This window comes from Electrona antarctica, assembly GCF_951216825.1.
Source record: "Electrona antarctica genome assembly, chromosome: 21".
Lineage (NCBI taxonomy): Eukaryota > Metazoa > Chordata > Actinopteri > Myctophiformes > Myctophidae > Electrona > Electrona antarctica.
Genome location: NC_136802.1, coordinates 7,939,210 through 7,961,425, shown reverse-complemented (window position 1 = coordinate 7,961,425; position 22,216 = coordinate 7,939,210). Strand labels below are relative to the sequence as shown.

The following is a 22,216-nucleotide window of genomic DNA, read 5'->3' as shown; positions in this document are numbered from 1 at the left end:
TGTGAAAGAATATATTCAAAGATTTGCACTACTATTTTCACAATTTTTCAAAAATAGCAGACCTACAAGCTCGTAGCGCGGCACTCTGCCGCGCTATGAGCTTGTAGTTCTGCTATTTTTCAATAGCTAAAGTATAACATAATGCTTTAAAACACCAAAAGGGGTTCCCGGCGCCCAGAATGGGTTAACCACACCCGGGTCAAATTATATTAGCAAATAGTGGCTTTGTTTGAATCATTGTGGGGCGTCAAATGGGTGGACAATACAATGAATGCGTGTGTGGAAAATGCGGGAACATTTCTTAAAGGCAACAGTTGTATAAGTCAATTTAACTTTTCTGTGATTGACTACTTTCCTGAAACCCCACCCATCTGCCACTCCATGTAGGGTAAAAAAAACAAGTATTTATAATGTAATTTGTCAATACATATCAATTAACGCAGGTCTATTTATGGCAGGTAGGACTTTTCTCGTGGTAAAAATGTCCTCCTTTGCTGCCTACTATAGCCTGAACGATGCTGAGTGAATTGTGAAATCAAAAGAATACTGAGCTTAGTGTACTAATCACACACGTTTACAATCAAACCTCAAAGCTCTGGGAATATTTATGAATATATATATCTGACCCGAAGTCAATTTTAAAAGCCACCGGCACCATCGTGTTGCAATGGTGGTATTCCCTGGAAGCTGATGCCGAGCATCAGATATATAAAGAGTATAAATATACTGTCCGTGTTGAGATCTGAAGTTGTTTGATTCCATTATTTTACCTTTTTTTTAACCATTTTATTGTCATGGCTAAGCATTCTCTCTCTTGTGTGCTAAAATGGACTATTGCGTTCAAGGCGCTAACTATTGATTGAATGGCTGGCCGTTTTGAATGTGAAATCGTTGCTGTACTTTGGGGTGGAGGGGTATCGTGTGTTTGGTTTGACATTCTTTTTGTGTTTTTATTTAATAAGTTAAAGAGTTAAAAAAAAAAAAAAAATCTCCAAAACAAGACCAAAAGAAAAAGATTTGTCCACATAATGTACACGTCTTATATGAAAGAGAGAGAGACTCGGCAGTCGGCAAGATGACACCACATTCTGAATTAAAGGGCGTACATTTTCTAAACGTCAGAAAAAGTCAATAATCTGATTGTTTCATATTGTCGTGTTCCTTGGCCTTGTTCATTGCTAGAGATCAAGAAAGGTCAGATCTAGACGAAATAATCAAGGCTTTCGGTTAACGTTGGTGCATGCACACCATTGCGATATGCCAAGATAATCAATGTTCCCTCCTTTATTCAAACTAATTAGATTGTGGCTCATAATCGGGTACTCAACTTAAGACAGGATTTCAACAATTACTTTATGGGTACGAATCGATACTGCTGGGTCAGGAGCCATATGGCCAGAGAATGATCCACTGTGAATGTGTCATGAATAGCTGAGTCTACTTTCTAAGTCCTTATGAATACAACGGCTTCTGATTGTGCTGAAAAAGTGCTTATATGTGATGATCTGTGATGGTTGGACAATTGAATGGTTCGTAGTGGAGGAATCAAATCTAAGGAAATGTTAAAGATTTCATGACATTCATTTTAATTTATTTTTATTTTTCGTTTTTATTTTTATTTTAGATTTTATGACCTCAATTACACCCAAAAAAACTTTGAACATTCAGTGGATTTTCTGTGATCTGGAGTTTTCTCTGGGGTTCGGAAGCCTTTTGAGCTGCCATGGAAACGGTGAAAACAGTGACATCTGCTGGCAAATCCCATTGACATATATGGGATTTGCATAAACAGCAGGAAAATCAGAGCACTTGTTTGAGCCAGAAAACCCCAGACCACAGACAATCTACTGAATGTTAAAAGTTCTGGTTTTTGCGTGCAAATTAAAAACAAATTACAAACGTTTTTTTTTATGTCACAATCCCTTCAAGTCAAATGTAATAAAGGGAGGAATAAATGGTTTGTAATGTGCTAAAAGGAAAGAAAATGTGATGGTGTAAAAGTGCTTTAAAATGTTGTTTTTGCTGCAAATAATGTACAGAATTTGTGAAAGTATGACCTCTACTATTATGCTTATATTATGTCATACACTGTGTGTTCACAAAAACAATGTGAATTATAGTTCTGTTTCGCACTCACTCACTCACTCACTCACACAATCACAATGTTACTGCTTTAGTTGTGTACAAAGGTAGCACAACAATTTGTAGTTTGTTTGAATGTCACTATTACTAATAATAAAGAAAATATTTAAAAGAGCATTGTAGAAAGCTGGAATCTTCCTCATCCACACGTGAACAAACCTTTCTAAAACGGTTAGTCCCAATACTTGATTCTGATTGGCTGGTTGCCATGGTAAATCTCACAATGTGTCACTTCGTGAAGCATTGTGAGCTTGTAGATCGACAATTTTCAAATGGTCGAAATGCATATAGAGCTGAAGTGATAAATGTTTTCTAATAATAATAATCAAAATCTACAAAGTAACTAAAGTTTTCAAATAAATGTAAGTAAAAGTACAATATTTGCCTCTGAGATGCTTGACATGCCAAAATCTGCCATTGACCCCCATTATACATTTCTCAAATTTTAAAGCAGATTAAAAAAATGGCTTCTGAGAACATACAGTATGTCGTTGAAAACACTGACAAACGACAATATGTATGTCGTTTTTCATTATTTTCGACAAAAGAATTCAAAATAGATGGAAAATCATGAAATAACGACATATACTTCATGGTTTTCGACAACATATAGCCCTAGTATGTCGTCGAAAACCCTGACAAACAACATACTATGTCATTTTTCAACGATAAAAAAAACTGCATGACAACATACTTTATATTACTAACGATTATCTTTGTAGATCAAATTTGGTTGACTGTATTTGTTTTCACAATCACAAGTGACACGCTGTCAGAGCCAGGACTTGAACCTGTGGCCTCCTGATTCCGTCAGTCAGAGGTAAATAAAATCATGTAAAAGGACATACAATGAGTGCTGGCATTCTTCATCTCTACTCCTGATTCCCAGGCAGGCTCTGTACCCAGTGAGCTACTGAGCTTGCTGTGTACTAAAAGCCAAATAACGCAATTTAGATGTTTCACATATAGCCTATCACATATATTTCACATATATCGTTTATGTACATTATAAACAGTTTGGGCCCAAGTACAGAGCCTTGTGGGACTCCATATGAGATGTTTTAAAACATCTGTGGCTGTAGGCTATAATGTATACTCTGTGGTTTTCAACCAGTGGTCCGGGGACCACCAGTGGGCCTTGAGGCGGTCCCTGCAAGTGGTCCCCAGCTAAAGGATGGAGAGTTGGTAACCATTTGGTTTCATTTTAATAGGCTCGAGGTTGTTAATTGTTGTTAAACATCTGCATTACTTAATTTACAAGACATTTACACATTTAAAGATAATGTAGTTTTTTTTTATCAACGTTTGCCTGCTATCTCTATGAAAACCATGCACCACTCTAGGCTATATCACTGCTTTTGTAGATCATTTGGTTAGACTAGAGAGAGAGAGAGCGAGAGCGAGAGAGAAGGTGAAACTACATGTTGTTTAAAGTCGTGTGTTCATGGACAGACTGGAAAACCGACGTTTTGCTTCCATCTAGTGTTCACCAGCAGACAGGGACCCCCGTCTGAACACTATGTTGTACCAGGCACCCCCGTCTGAACACTATGTTGTACCAGGGACCCCCATCTGAAGATTATGTTGTACCAGGGACGCCATCTGAACACTATGTTGTACCAGGGACCCCCATCTGAACATTATGTTGTACCAGGGACGCCCATCTGAACATGTGTTGTACCAGGGACCCCCATCTGAAGATTATGTTGTACCAGGGACGCCATCTGAACACTATGTTGTACCAGGGACCCCCTTCTGAACATTATGTTGTACCAGGGACCCCCATCTGAACATGTGTTGTACCAGGGACCCCCATCTGAACATGTGTTGTACCAGGGACCCCCATCTGAACATGTGTTGTACCAGGGACCCCCATCTGAACATGTGTTGTACCAGGGACATTTTTCCAAAACATTTCAATAATATCAGTTGTGCGCGCTTGTAGATCTGCTATTTTTGAATAGCCAAAGTATAACATTTGGATGAAGTGGTTCAAATGATTGTGATACTGATCTCCAAGACCCCTGCAACCTCCCCAGGGACCCCCTGGAACCTCCCCCCAGGGACCCCCAGCAACGTCCCCGCAGGGACCCCCTGGAACCTCCCCGCAGGGACCCCCTGGAACCTCCCCAGGGACCCCCTGGAACCTCCCCGCAGGGACCCCCTGGAACCCCCCCCAGGGACCCCCTACAACCTCCCCCCAGGGACCCCCCCAGGGACCCCCTGGAACCTCCCCAGGGACCCCCTGCAACCTCCCCGCAGGGACCCCCTGGAACCTCCCCCCAGGGACCCCCTGCAACCTCCCCAGGGACCCCCTGGAACCCCCCCAGGGACCCCCTGGAACCCCCCCAGGGACCCCCTGCAACCTCCCCGCAGGGACCCCCTGGAACCTCCCCAAGGACTTCATATTGACTCCATCATGTGTCCATTGATACTGGTTTTAAATAGATCTAAATGAGAATAGATGGACTTCCTATACTTTACCACAGAGTATAATATAGGCTATGTTTATATTTCTCTTCTTTTAGGGTTCTTTAATCAATAAAACGTTTATAATTTATCCATGATATTCATTTAATTTAATGTGATATAAAACGTTTTTGAGTGCATGCCAGGCTGCCTACTTCCAGTCCCACCACTGTGTGTGTGTGTGTGTGTGTGTGTGTGTGTGTGCGTGCGCGCGCGCGCGTACGTCTTGTAATAACTCCACACACAGCTGTGATCCATTCACTCTGGCTCTGACGGACCAATGACCGACGGACTTTCCAATGACATAGTCGGGGCTTTAGATTTAAAATGGAGCCGCATGCGGTGCATAGCAGTGTTTGGGGCATGCTGCTGAAAGGTAAGATTTGTTTGAGCATAGACACGGTTTTATCCAACATTAACTCTGTTATTGTTTAAACATTTGTGCTTTTATAGGACTGATGGTGATTTGTTGTGGCAGTAAATTGTTCAAACAGTGGTGGAAAGTCAATTACATTTACTGAAGTATAGGCCTACTGTGGGCAATATACTCCACTACAAGTATTTGGAAACTTGTAATTGCTTGTTACTTTGTAGATTGAGATTATTATTACAAAACATAGCCTTTAGTTTAGGCTACAGCTGCTACATTGCAATTTACCACTATAGCCATATTTTGGCCATTTGAAAGTAGCTGATCTACAAGCTCACAATGCATTGTGATGCAACACATTGTGAGCTTGTAGATCTTGTATATTTATTTTAACATTTGAAATGGTACATTCTGCATAATGAGTACATTTGGTCATTTTTAAGTACATTTTGATGCCAATACCTTTTTACTTACTCGTGTAGGCTACATAATGGTAACACAAGTTGTAACTAGCATTTACACATTCATAAGATTAATGTCTATCTCTGCTGGATGGGAACTCAAATGTAGCCTACAGACTTACTTCTCAAAATTCAAAAGTAGCAGATCTAGAGCTCAAAATGTGTTGCTTTGTGTTTCGATTAAAGTCTGGGGACCAGAGCACTATATAGTAATTTGTATTGTTGACCCATTTCTGCCATACAGAGCAACTTGATTTCAACTTTAAAGGGCCACTTCAACCTTTTTGCAACCAGATCTTATTTTAATGATGTTTGGGAGACAAACACTTTCCTGGGGTTTTATGTGTTTTTAGATATTTTAGTATTTCAAAGTGTCCATGATGTCCATGGACACTGGGCACACTTCCTTCCTGGACTACAATTCCCATAATGCTTTGGTCCACTGCTCCTCCTTGTGGATAGTGGGAGGGCTGTTTTACTGAGACTGTAGTCCAGGAAGGAAGTGAGCCCAGTGTCAATGACATCATGGAGTCCATGGACAAGTGTTTCTTGTCTCCCAAACATCATCAAAATAAGATCTGGTTGCAAATGGGCTGAACAAAAAAAAATTGTCCCATGTCACTGACGGAGGTTAAAGGGCCCTTTAACCTCTGTCAGTGACATGGGACTATTTTTTTTTTATGGATTAATTTCTCCCCACCCCCCCTGCACTGTTAACAAATTGGAAATATAATGTAGATTTTTTTTTTTAAGATTTTTTTTTCCTACAATGTATAAACTCTGGATAAAGTGTAATGTTGGTGTATGTTTGTGTCTTACAGGTTGATCATGTGACCTTGGTGTCATGCGATGACCTTGGATGCAGTCTTCAGGAGATGGCTGGTAATAGAGTGTCTACTCGGCTGGGCTGAAACGTATAACGGTGCCAACGAACGCCCTTCCTGAGATTACGAGGCGAACGGTGCTCGGGACATATGTGCCATACAACCTTCGCGGCTCTATTAATACCAGTTTATCTTCAACCGAGCGACGGAAGGCCCCCCACGGTACGTACCTGGATTACATGTGGCTGTAGTAGAAACTAGGGCTGTGTCACCATTGTCATACAAATTATTGTGATTACTGTTGAACATATTTGACTGAGGGACTGCCATTGGATTTTTTTAATTTTAGTTCTCATGCCACATGAAAGCAGGGAATCATGGCTTCAAATTGACATATTGGTTGTTCAGTTTGACCCACAAGTTTTGGAGATATGGCTTATTGAGTAATGTCTTGCAGAAAACGGCGAGTTGAGAAAACAAACTTGACAGATTCACTTCTGGTCTCTAACATCACACCTAGCTACATGTTTAAGCATTTATTTCATATTTACATGTCGATTTCAGCTCTGACACTTATTTCAGACATTCTCTAGTATGTGAAGAGTCATAAAAGTTGGAAGCTGGCATTTGCGCGATGGCAGGCTCTCAGTCAAATCTGGTCACATATTAATACAAAGTTTTAATTTCTTCATGACATAAAAAAAAATAGTTGCACAAGGCAGATGTGAATAATTATAGCCCTAGAATGTCTGTTACATACATTGCAGTATTTCACATACCAGAGCCATAGATCACTGCCGTAGACTTGCAGCATAAATGTGGTACTGTGTGTACTAAATATATATAATAAATGGATATAGATATGAAGTTGAGGAAGACTTGGGAGTCAGATATGGTCCTCAACTTTCATATCCATGTGAAAGTCCTTATCATAAAATGTTTGTTTAGTCCAATATCTCCACTTTTTCACAAGCTGCACCCGGGCGGCTTTCTCTCCGGGCAAAGGCGCTCGGAATTACACCAGGACATTTATCAAAACTTTCTTTGATCATCACAAACGTCATCAGGGAAACACAAGTTTGGGGCACAATTGGCAGGTGGTGTGATTAATTACCCAGCACCTATCGCAACGCACCTGCTGATTGTGTGCCCCAAACATTTGTGTTAACCTGGTCAATTGGTGATGATGCGTGTGTGGTACCAAAACTTGAGGAAGTTTTGATAAATTCAGTCCAGCTGTCATTCCGGACCCCTTTGCCCGGAGTGAAAGGTGTCCGTGCGAATGCGGTGGAGATATTTGACTAAATGCACGTTTGGGAGACCAAAAACACTTTCCTAGTGATTTTATGTGGGCAATATGAGGTTTTAGATACATCATACATCATAAGAGGCCCAGCCCGCACAGGCTTACAAGACACTCACAAAATTGTACATACATAATGATACACCATAAACAAAATACATAGATATAGTTACTTATGGATACATTGTTCTCCAACGTAACTGCCATGCCTTCTCTATGAATTGTCCTAAAAAAAAAAACTTCATCCAAAACAGATCTGGGTTCTTATCCTGAATTTTTTCAAATAAAGAGTTTCTTAAATCATGGTATCTATTATACAATTGAAAAGGTGTGCCCAAAACGCTGTTCCCACCCAGGAACAAAAGGCACCAGCTACTACGTCACTGACACACTGCAACACACACTGCAACAACCCACTAAACACACTAACACGTCACAGACTTACCCTCCGCGTCGACCCTCCGCTATCTCCTCATGTCGCGCAGCACGCCCACACTCAACATCACCCGCGTAAAAATTGTCATTGCACTGCCACTAAAGCCGCCTCCCGTCCAGACTCTCAAACAATATCACTATCAATAATAAACACAAACACGCCACAAGCACCGACACCCCCGCCTAATTTGTTGCCAGGTCTATGAAAACAAGCCCAGAAAAAATGCCATTCAACACGCTACTTACAACTCGCTTACAATTCGCGGACCTGGCAACACTGCATCCTGTTTTCCCATTGGCTACGGTTGCTACAACACGCATTTGCACTGCATGCTGGGAGCAACACAGCTTAATGTAGGGGTCACCGATTGCTGTGCTACATCCCCCTCATGTTCTCACCACCCCGTTCGGCTACACCACACACACTAACCTACACAATTCTCCACATGCAACACCGGGCTCTTATTGGCTAGCCCCCTCACATGGCGATCCCCACGCAGCAAAACACAGGCCAGCCAGCCACACACACACACACACACCCACACACACACAACGGCCACGTTCGGAAATATCGCACTGAGCGCACTGTGCAAATGCAATGCAAACTAATAGGCGAGTGTGCTTCGGCGCGGTATTTCCCAACGCGCCCATCTCATCGACACAACGCGCGCAGTCGGATGCCAAGCTCTTCCGTGCATTATTCCTTTCCCAGTCTCACCACACCACGGACTCATTGTAACCTCGCATCAGTGTCACTGCAGACACGTAATCACACTGTGGAGGATTTGTGACTGAGTGACTGTGTGTGTGTGTGTGTGTGTGTGGTTTGATTTCAGCATGTTTTACACTGCACAGTTGCGCAGTGCACACCATGGGACAAATCGGCTTTTCACCCCCTGCCACTGTGCCCACAAACGCATGTACAAGAGGAAAACAATCTAAACATTATATACTAACGTCAGCATCGGGCAGATTAACACACACAAGCGTTATTAGTTGAGTTTTCTTATTGAAGTGCCTCTGAATTGTAACTGTGCGTTTATGTCAGTCAGCGATGCGATCCGTTGTTATTCAGCCACCAGCAGCAGCATACGCACGGACTGGAGAGAGGCGACGTGTTTCTCTTCCTTCGGCTCATGTAGCCCTCATTGTAACTACAAATATTGTTCCCGAAGAAACAATGTGGGGTCACTGCAATCCAAAAGATTGTAGGCCTACTATAATGCAGTCAAGGTCCCCACAAAAATATACTACAGTATGTTCTGCTCCATTCTCAACATCTTTTGGTTTCCAAAAACAGTAACTTATTGTAAGTAAACAAAAACAGTAAAAAGCAGTTTCATGTGTGCTTATTTTAATTGAATTTAATTTGCTTTGATGTGAAAATAAAATACAACAAATAATAATAATACCCATCCGTTAATACATGTGAAGGGCACAATACTGGGTTTAAAAACACAGCTGAAACATGAAGTGGAGTCTGTCAAATCTCGCAATTTCCTTCTTCCCATTGCGCTGCAACGGAACTAGGATGAGCCGCCCGAAGGGCGGCGAAATTCTAGTAGTGGACAATAGAAAACAAAATTAAACTCATCCTCTACAACTCCCAGGTCACAAAGAGCACACAGTCGCTGCTCCTCAGGAATGCCAGAAATATGTTCATATTAAACAATAATACAAATCTTAGATCTGTACAACTCAAAGTAAAGTTTTAGTGATCTGATCTGAATGATTCAGTACACTGAAAAGAACAACAATGCACATCACTACTAGTTGTGTGAGCTTGTAGATCTGCTATTCATCCGCGTGACACCGGTGTGTGCAACAAAGTATAACTCAAGCCTAATAAAGTTTTCATCTATGAAACATCTTCATCTCTCACACTCGTCACATCACCAGTGTCTGCCTGCCTGGGAGCAGCTATGCTCATGGTGTCATGTCCTGAAGAGGGCGCTATTGGTCCAGGATATCTGTTCAGCCAAGCGGAGACCTTGGCAGAAGGTGTGTCACCACTCACTGCAACACAAGACAACAAACACACCACCACACATTTACAATAAAAACACAAACCCTCACATTTTGTTCTAAAAGGTGGTATGGCCGACTTACTGGTAGGCCTACTGTAGCCTAGGGGATATTTCTCATGTCAGCCTATTATAACAGGCTTAAAAACACATCTTGCTGGAAAAGAGACAACGAGAGCTTTACAACAGAAAGCCAACTATTAGAGGACTGACTTAATTAGGGCATTTGAACACTGATGCCTGTCAGTCACAATGTGGGACAGGGTCTCAGTTTGAACACTGATGCCTGTCAGTCACAATGTGGGACAGGGTCTCAATTTGAACACTGATGCCTGTCAGTCACACTGTGGGACAGTGTCTCAATTTGAACACTGATGCCTGTCAGTCACAATGTGGGACAGACAGGGTCTCAGTTTGAACACTGATGCCTGTCAGTCACAATGTGGGACAGGGTCTCAATTTGAACACTGATGCCTGTCAGTCACAATGTGGGACAGACAGGGTCTCAGTTTGAACACTGATGCCTGTCAGTCACAATGTGGGACAGGGTCTCAATTTGAACACTGATGCCTGTCAGTCACAATGTGGGACAGACAGGGTCTCAGTTTGAACACTGATGCCTGTCAGTCACAATGTGGGACAGGGTCTCAGTTTGAACACTGATGCCTGCTAGTCACAATGTGGGACAGGGTCTCAGTTTGAACACTGATGCCTGCTAGTCACAATGTGGGACAGGGTCTCAGTTTGAACACTGATGCCTGTCAGTCACAATGTGGGACAGGGTCTCAGTTTTTTAGTTTAGTTTATTTTATTTCGAACCTTTCACAATACAATACATACATAATACATTATACACTTGAGTGGCTCGAAAAGGTGTAGGCTGAAGCTAAAAGCTTATAATTGCCTACCCTATTGGTTTACAGAACCAAATAAAAAAATAATAATAATGATAATAAAGCTGACAAAACTGTCAGACAGTAAACTAAGAAAATAACATAATAATAGTAATAATAATAGTAATAATAATAATAATGAAATGAGTTCGTGCATAGAATGATAAGACTCAGACCCTCTATAGACTGCTTCTTTGTTAAATTTATACATTACTATTTAATAATTGCATTTGTATATATTTAAATTTATTTAATTATTTGGTTTTAATATTTAGTATTACTTATTTCTAACTAGGATACTCTAATGTTTTATATCTATTTATTACTTTGGATTTAAACATTTGTTTGAATTTGGTGACTGATGAGCACATTTTCAGATCCTTATCCAGGCTGTTCCATAGACGCACTCCTCTTACAGATAAGCATTTGTCTTTGGTGTTGGTTCTTGCGTTGTTTCTCTTGAATACACCAGTTCCCCTGAGTTTGTACCTGGTCTCTCGTGCTTTGAACAGCTCCTGCATGCAGGGTGGAAGAATATTGTGGTGGGCCTTGTACATTATTATAGCAGTGTTTAGATCAACTAGGTCTTCTAATTTTAGGGTTTTATTTTTAATAAAGAGTGGATTTGTTGGCTCTAGGTAGTCCGATTTATTTATTAATCTTATGGCTTTTTTTTGTAACAGAAATACAGGATTAACGTTAGTTTTATATGCACTCCCCCATACTTCCACACAGTAAGTTAGGTATGGAAGTATGAGGGAGCAATACAGCAGATAAAGTGAACTGTGGTTGACAATGGGTTTCAATTTGTATAGTATAGCAATTGTTTTGGATATTTTTGACTTTGTGTTATCTATGTGTGGTTTCCAACAGAGTTTGTTATCTATAATGATACCCAAGAATTTGTGTTCATTGACTTGTTCGATTTCCACATTTTGGATTGTTAGTTTGACCGGTTTATCTATTTTTCTATTACAAAAGAGAATATATTTGGTTTTACTGAGATTTAGTGATAGTTTATTGGTGTCAAACCATTTTTTTAGGATTTGTAATTATTTTTCAACTGCATGGAGGAGCTGTTCAAGATCTCTTCCTGAACTATATAGGCTGGTGTCATCAGCAAATAAAACATACTTAAGTTGGGTTAGTGCTTCACCTATATCATTTATATATAGAATAAACAGCTTGGGGCCCAATACAGAACCCTGGGGAACTCCATGTGTAATATTTAGTTGGTCTGAGTCAACACCATTCACATGCACGTACTGTTTTCTTTCATGCAAGTAGCTTTCAAGCCACATGCTAGCGACTCCCCTGACACCATACCTCTCCATTTTTTTAATAAGTATTTTATGGTCAATAGTGTCAAATGCTTTTTTTAGATCAATGAAAACCCCCACAGTATATTCCCTGTTATCAATGCCCGTTGCTATTGCTTCTACGAGTTCATTTACTGCCATCAAGGTGGACCTGTTTGACCTGAATCCATATTGGTGATTGCTCAATAGTTGGTGTTTGTCAATAAATTGGTCAAGCCTTGCAACAAATAGTTTTTCTAATATCTTTGAGAATTGGGAGAGAAGAGAGATGGGTCTGTAATTGGTAAATTGATGCTTGTCTCCAGTTTTATAGATTGGAATAACTTTAGCTGTCTTCATTTTATTAGGAAATATGCCAGTAAGGAATGATTGATTGCAGATATGTGTGAATGGTGCAACTATAGTGTGTATTATATTCTTAATTAATATCATGTCAATATTTGTGCTGTCAGTGGATTTTTTGTTTTTGAGATTCTTGACAATGTCCAATATTTCTTTTTCATCTACACTTCTGACAAAAATTGAATGTGGATTTTGTTTTACTGGTTTCAGACCATCCAGATCTCTCGTCTCTTCGATTTCATTTGCAAGGCTTGGTCCTACATTAACAAAGAATTTGTTGAATTCTTTGGCAATGTCCTTGGTATTGTTAATAGTGTTTTTGTCCTTAATAAAGTAATTTGGAAACTCATTTTTGCCCTTACCTTTTTTTATTATACCATTTAGAATGTTCCATGTTGCTTGGATGTTTCCTCTATGCTGTTCCAATTGTTTTTGATAATACATTTTTTTATTTACTCTTATGATATTTACTAATTTGTTTTTATATAACTTATATCTCTTTTCAGCTTCCTTTGTTCTAGATTTTATAAATAACTTATATAGTATATTTTTCTTTTTGCAGGCATTTTCTATTCCTTTAGTTATCCAAGGTTTCTCATTTCTATGGATGCGTGTGATTTGTGATTTTTTTTTAGTGGACAGTGTTCATTGTAAAGTTCAAGTGTTTTTGACACAAGGACCTCATAGGCTATATTTGGGTCATTTGTTTCATAAACTTCATTCCAGGTCTGCCTGTTTAGATCATCCTTGAGGGCAGCAAAGGCTTCAGGTGTTCTATGACGTGTGAAGATGTAAGTATTGGTTTTGGTCTCCATTTTGAGGATATTATGGAAGTTGGCAAAAATAGGAAGATGATCACTCGTGTCATTTATTATTAATCCGGCTGTAATTTGGCTTTCAATTGTATTTGTGAAGATGTTATCAATTAGAGTGGCTGTGTTTGTGGTTATTCTTGTTGGTTTGGTGATAACAGGGAATAAACTGTTGCCGTACATGGTGTCGATAAAAGCAGCTATTTTCCTGTTTCCATGTGGGTTGAAAAGATCTGCATTGAAGTCACCAGTCACACAGTGCATCTTATTGTTGTTTAGTTTGCCAAATATATTGTCTATATTTTGGTTAAAAGTGTCTAGGCAGGATCCTGGTGTTCTGTACATGCAACTTACTACTATATTTCTTGATTTTTCAAGGACAATTTCCACTGTAAGACACTCAAAAATGTTTTCCATATTTATTGTCATATTCTTCACTGTGTTGCATCTAAGATCAGTGTCTACATAAAGGGCAACTCCCCCTCCTGCTTTGTTAGTCCTATTTAGTGTGAACATTTCATACCCCACAGGGTCTCAGTTTGAACACTGATGCCTGCTAGTCACAATGTGGGACAGGGTCTCAGTTTGAACACTGATGCCTGCTAGTCACAATGTGGGACAGGGTCTCAGTTTGAACACTGATGCCTGCTAGTCACAATGTGGGACAGGGTCTCAGTTTGAACACTGATGCCTGCTAGTCACAATGTGGGACAGGGTCTCAGTTTGAACACTGATGCCTGCTAGTCACAATGTGGGACAGGGTCTCAGTTTGAACACTGATGCCTGCTAGTCACAATGTGGGACAGGGTCTCAGTTTGAACACTGATGCCTGCCAGTCACAATGTGGGACAGGGTCTCAATTTGTGGGACGCCTGAAAAGTCTTGGAAATGAGAGACTCCACGCAACGGCCGGGGGACATCTGGTCACCCTAAATGTTCATCTCAGAGCAGCCTACTAATCATTCTTTAATGAAACTGCATGAACACACATTTGAGTAAGTAATGTGTGTCCACATAAGAGGACAACAGTAAGACTCACTACTTGGTTCTTGTGGCTCCGTCATCACAAACGTCAACATTGTCTCGATCAGCTCCTCCTCTCTCTTCTTCCATTCTTCTGCTGTTAGAGTTTTAACTCCTGTCAGTCTCTCAAACAGAGTCTTCTTGTGTCGTGTCTCCTTGTCACAATATCAACAGGAAAGAGAGGGACATTTTTAATTAGTGAAAAAGCACAAATATCATCCCGATATATCAGATGGATAGTATATCAATCATCAGCACTTCAATCTGATTTATCTTCCTATATAAAAACAACAATGGACAAATATGATCAGTTACATTTTAATTTATAACCAAAGCTCTTAGTTATCAACAAAGTGTTATGCTATGTTGATTAATGTAATACATAGACCACAATGGAAACACTTACATCAGTCTCTGCCTGGCTTGAAACGACACTCATGGTGTCAAATCCTGAAGAGCGAGTTCCTCCACTCACTGGAACACAAGACAACAGACAACAACACATTTACACTGACAATATAAACACACTCACTGGAACACAAGACAACAGACAGCAACACATTTACACTGACAATATAAACACACTCACTGGAACACAAGACAACAGACAGCAACACATTTACACTGACAATATAAACACACTCACTGGAACACAAGACAACAGACGGCAACACATTTACACTGACAATATAAACACACTCACTGGAACACAAGACAACAGACGGCAACACATTTACACTGACAATATAAACACACTCACTGGAACACAAGACAACAGACAGCAACACATTTACACTGACAATATAAACACAATCACTGGAACACGACAACAGACAGCAACACATTTACACTGACAATATAAAATTAAAAACAACTTGATGTGAAAACCCTACATGACACTGTTCCTCTTGACCTCTTACACACAAGGTCATCACACGCAGGAACAATGGCAATATGCTGCAGACAGGATATTGATACTCACTACTCGGAGGAAGGTGCTCCATGCTTTTCCTTCTCCTGACAGCTGGCAGGGTTGATTCTTCTAGCCCCGTCACCACAGACTGGAAATACAATGAAACAAAGTAAAGAAATGAGAACTTAAATATTTGTGATTAAAGTCAGACTAAAGTTTCATCTATGAAACATCTTCCTCTCTCACACTTACATCAGCATCAGTGAAGGTTGGAGCTCCACTGGCGGTGTCATATCCTGAAGAGCGACTTCCTCCACTCACTGGAACAACACAACAGACAGCAACACATTTACACTGACAATATAAACACACTCACTGGAACACAAGACAACAGACAGCAACACATTTACACTGACAATATAAACACACTCACTGGAACACAAGACAACAGACAGCAACACATTTACACTGACAATATAAACACACTCACTGGAACACAAGACAACAGACAGCAACACACTTACACTGACAATATGAACACAAGACAACAGACAGCAACACATTTACACTGACAATATAAACACACTCACTGGAACACAAGACAACAGACAGCAACACATTTACACTGACAATATAAACACACTCACTGGAACACAAGACAACAGACAGCAACACATTTACACTGACAATATAAACACACTCACTGGAACACAAGACAACAGACAGCAACACATTTACACTGACAATATAAACACTCACTGGAACACAAGACAACAGACAGCAACACACTTACACTGACAATATGAACACAAGGCAACAGACAGCAACACATTTACACTGACAATATAAACACACTCACTGGAACACAAGACAACAGACAGCAACACATTTACACTGACAATATAAACACACTCACTGGAACACAAGACAACAGACAGCAACACATTTACACTGACAATATAAACACACTCACTGGAACACAAGACAACAGACAGCAACACATTTACACTGACAATATAAACACACACTGGAACACAAGACAACAGACAGCAACACATTTACACTGACAATATAAACAAACTCACTGGAACACAAGACAACAGACAGCAACACATTTACACTGACAATATAAACACTCTCACTGGAACACAAGACAACAGACAGAAACACATTTACACTGACAATATAAACACAATCACTGGAACACAAGACAACAGACAGCAACACATTTACACTGACAATATAAACACACTCACTGGAACACAAGACAACAGACAGCAACACATTTACACTGACAATATAAACACTCTCACTGGAACACAAGACAACAGACAAACACATTTACACTGACAATATAAACACAATCACTGGAACACAAGACAACAGACAGCAACACATTTACACTGACAATATAAACACACTCACTGGAACACAAGACAACAGACAGCAACACATTTACACTGACAATATAAACACACTCACTGGAACACAAGACAACAGACAGCAACACATTTACACTGACAATATAAACACACTTACTGGAACACAAGACAACAGACAGCAACACATTTACACTGACAATATAAACACACTCACTGGAACACAAGACAACAGACAGCAACACATTTACACTGACAATATAAACACACTCACTGGAACAAGACAACAGACAGCAACACATTTACACTGACAATATAAACACACTCACTGGAACACAAGACAACAGACAGCAACACATTTACACCGACTATATAAACACACTCACTGGAACACAAGACAACAGACAGCAACACATTTACACTGACAATATAAACACACTCACTGGAACACAAGACAACAGACGGCAACACATTTACACTGACAATATAAACACACTCACTGGAACACAAGACAACAGACAGCAACACATTTACACTGACAATTATAAACACACTCACTGGAACACAAGACAACAGACAGCAACACATTTACACTGACAATATAAACACACTCACTGGAACACAAGACAACAGACAGCAACACATTTACACTGACAATATAAACACACTCACTGGAACACAAGACAACAGACAGCAACACATTTACACTGACAATATAAACACACTCACTGGAACACAAGACAACAGACAGCAACACATTTACACTGACAATATAAACACTCTCACTGGAACACAAGACAACAGACAGAAACACATTTACACTGACAATATAAACACAATCACTGGAACACAAGACAACAGACAGCAACACATTTACACTGACAATATAAACACACTCACTGGAACACAAGACAACAGACAGCAACACATTTACACTGACAATATAAACACTCTCACTGGAACACAAGACAACAGACAAACACATTTACACTGACAATATAAACACAATCACTGGAACACAAGACAACAGACAGCAACACATTTACACTGACAATATAAACACACTCACTGGAACACAAGACAACAGACAGCAACACATTTACACTGACAATATAAACACACTCACTGGAACACAAGACAACAGACAGCAACACATTTACACTGACAATATAAACACACTTACTGGAACACAAGACAACAGACAGCAACACATTTACACTGACAATATAAACACACTCACTGGAACACAAGACAACAGACAGCAACACATTTACACTGACAATATAAACACACTCACTGGAACAAGACAACAGACAGCAACACATTTACACTGACAATATAAACACACTCACTGGAACACAAGACAACAGACAGCAACACATTTACACCGACTATATAAACACACTCACTGGAACACAAGACAACAGACAGCAACACATTTACACTGACAATATAAACACACTCACTGGAACACAAGACAACAGACGGCAACACATTTACACTGACAATATAAACACACTCACTGGAACACAAGACAACAGACAGCAACACATTTACACTGACAATTATAAACACACTCACTGGAACACAAGACAACAGACAGCAACACATTTACACTGACAATATAAACACACTCACTGGAACACAAGACAACAGACAGCAACACATTTACACTGACAATATAAACACACTCACTGGAACACAAGACAACAGACAGCAACACATTTACACTGACAATATAAAATTAAAAACAACTGGATGTGAAAACCCTACATGACACTGTTCCTCTTGACCTCTTACACACAAAATGTCATCACACGCACGCACGAACGCGCGCACGTGCGTGCACACACACACGCATGCAAGCACACACGCAGGAACAATGCCAATATGCTGCAGTCAGGATATTGATACTCACTACTCGGAGGAAGGTGCTCCATGCTTTTCCTTCTCCTGACAGCTGGCAGGGTTGATTCTTCTAGCCCCGTCACCACAGACTGAAAATACAATGAAACACAAAGTAACGAAATGAGAACTTAAATATTTGTGATTAGAGTCAGACTAAAGTTTCATCTATGAAACATCTTCCTCTCTCACACTTACATCAGCATCAGTGAAGGTTGGAGCTCCAGTGGCGGTGTCATATCCTGAAGAGCGACTTCCTCCACTCACTGGAACACAAGACAACAGACAGCAACACATTTACACTGACAATATAAACACTCACTGGAACACAAGACAACAGACAGCAACACATTTACACTGACAATATAAACACACTCACTGGAACACAAGACAACAGACAGCAACACATTTACACTGACAATATAAACACACTCACTGGAACACAAGACAACAGACAGCAACACATTTACACTGACAATATAAACACTCTCACTGGAACACGACAACAGACAGAAACACATTTACACTGACAATATAAACACTCACTGGAACACAAGACAACAGACAGCAACACATTTACACTGACAATATAAACACACTCACTGGAACACAAGACAACAGACAGCAACACATTTACACTGACAATATAAACACACTCACTGGAACACAAGACAACAGACGGCAACACATTTACACTGACAATATAAACACACTCACTGGAACACAAGACAACAGACAGCAACACATTTACACTGACAATTATAAACACACTCACTGGAACACAAGACAACAGACAGCAACACATTTACACTGACAATATAAACACACTCACTGGAACACAAGACAACAGACAGCAACACATTTACACTGACAATATAAACACACTCACTGGAACACAAGACAACAGACAGCAACACATTTACACTGACAATATAAACACACTCACTGGAACACAAGACAACAGACAGCAACACATTTACACTGACAATATAAACACTCTCACTGGAACACAAGACAACAGACAGAAACACATTTACACTGACAATATAAACACAATCACTGGAACACAAGACAACAGACAGCAACACATTTACACTGACAATATAAACACACTCACTGGAACACAAGACAACAGACAGCAACACATTTACACTGACAATATAAACACTCTCACTGGAACACAAGACAACAGACAAAAACACATTTACACTGACAATATAAACACAATCACTGGAACACAAGACAACAGACAGCAACACATTTACACTGACAATATAAACACACTCACTGGAACACAAGACAACAGACAGCAACACATTTACACTGACAATATAAACACACTCACTGGAACACAAGACAACAGACAGCAACACATTTACACTGACAATATAAACACACTTACTGGAACACAAGACAACAGACAGCAACACATTTACACTGACAATATAAACACACTCACTGGAACACAAGACAACAGACAGCAACACATTTACACTGACAATATAAACACACTCACTGGAACAAGACAACAGACAGCAACACATTTACACTGACAATATAAACACACTCACTGGAACACAAGACAACAGACAGCAACACATTTACACCGACTATATAAACACACTCACTGGAACACAAGACAACAGACAGCAACACATTTACACTGACAATATAAACACACTCACTGGAACACAAGACAACAGACGGCAACACATTTACACTGACAATATAAACACACTCACTGGAACACAAGACAACAGACAGCAACACATTTACACTGACAATTATAAACACACTCACTGGAACACAAGACAACAGACAGCAACACATTTACACTGACAATATAAACACACTCACTGGAACACAAGACAACAGACAGCAACACATTTACACTGACAATATAAACACACTCACTGGAACACAAGACAACAGACAGCAACACATTTACACTGACAATATAAAATTAAAAACAACTGGATGTGAAAACCCTACATGACACTGTTCCTCTTGACCTCTTACACACAAAATGTCATCACACGCACGCACGAACGCGCGCACGTGCGTGCACACACACACGCATGCAAGCACACACGCAGGAACAATGCCAATATGCTGCAGTCAGGATATTGATACTCACTACTCGGAGGAAGGTGCTCCATGCTTTTCCTTCTCCTGACAGCTGGCAGGGTTGATTCTTCTAGCCCCGTCACCACAGACTGAAAATACAATGAAACACAAAGTAACGAAATGAGAACTTAAATATTTGTGATTAGAGTCAGACTAAAGTTTCATCTATGAAACATCTTCCTCTCTCACACTTACATCAGCATCAGTGAAGGTTGGAGCTCCAGTGGCGGTGTCATATCCTGAAGAGCGACTTCCTCCACTCACTGGAACACAAGACAACAGACAGCAACACATTTACACTGACAATATAAACACTCACTGGAACACAAGACAACAGACAGCAACACATTTACACTGACAATATAAACACACTCACTGGAACACAAGACAACAGACAGCAACACATTTACACTGACAATATAAACACACTCACTGGAACACAAGACAACAGACAGCAACACATTTACACTGACAATATAAACACTCTCACTGGAACACGACAACAGACAGAAACACATTTACACTGACAATATAAACACTCACTGGAACACAAGACAACAGACAGCAACACATTTACACTGACAATATAAACACACTCACTGGAACACAAGACAACAGACAGCAACACATTTACACTGACAATATAAACACACACTGGAACACAAGACAACAGACAGCAACACATTTACACTGACAATATAAACACACTCACTGGAACACAAGACAACAGACAGCAACACATTTACACTGACAATATAAACACTCTCACTGGAACACGACAACAGACAAACACATTTACACTGACAATATAAACACACTCACTGGAACACAAGACAACAGACAGCAACACATTTACACTGACAATATAAACACACTCACTGGAACACAAGACAACAGACAGCAACACATTTACACTGACAATATAAACACACTCACTGGAACACAAGACAACAGACAGCAACACATTTACACTGACAATATAAACACACTCACTGGAACACAAGACAACAGACAGCAACACATTTACACTGACAATATAAACACACTCACTGGAACACAAGACAACAGACAGCAACACATTTACACTGACAATATAAACACACTCACTGGAACACAAGACAACAGACAGCAACACATTTACACTGACAATATAAACGCACTCACTGGAACACAAGACAACAGACAGCAACACATTTACACTGACAATATAAACACACTCACTGGAACACAAGACAACAGACAGCAACACATTTACACTGACAATATAAAATTAAAAACAACTGGATGTGAAAACCCTACATGACACTGTTCCTCTTGACCTCTTACACACAAAAGGTCATCACACGCACGTGCGTGCACACACACGCGCATGCAAGCACACACGCAGGAACAATGCCAATATGCTGCAGACAGGATATTGATACTCACTACTCGGAGGAAGGTGATCCATGCTGTTCCTTCTCCTGACAGCTGGC

The 22,216-nt window shown here is 40.1% G+C and overlaps 1 protein-coding gene and 1 long non-coding RNA gene across 2 annotated transcripts; one reads left to right on the top strand and one right to left on the bottom strand.

The window, feature by feature from the left end:
- The first annotated feature begins 4,896 nt into the window (after positions 1 to 4,896).
- LOC306913659 lies at positions 4,897 to 12,931 on the top strand. Its single transcript, XR_013788588.1, has 4 exons — positions 4,897 to 4,987; positions 6,264 to 6,488; positions 9,904 to 10,005; positions 12,793 to 12,931. It is a non-coding gene; the product is annotated as an uncharacterized lncRNA (long non-coding RNA).
- On the bottom strand, positions 9,699 to 22,196 carry LOC306913658 (uncharacterized protein). The gene is made up of 4 exons (XM_079490448.1): positions 22,170 to 22,196; positions 14,824 to 14,891; positions 14,434 to 14,572; positions 9,699 to 10,020 (listed from the first exon to the last, which is right to left on the bottom strand). Exons 1-4 carry the CDS (start codon positions 22,189 to 22,191, stop codon positions 9,863 to 9,865), a joined length of 387 nt encoding a protein of 128 aa, XP_079346574.1. The 5' UTR covers positions 22,192 to 22,196; the 3' UTR covers positions 9,699 to 9,862.
- Between the last annotated feature and the right edge of the window lie 20 nt (positions 22,197 to 22,216).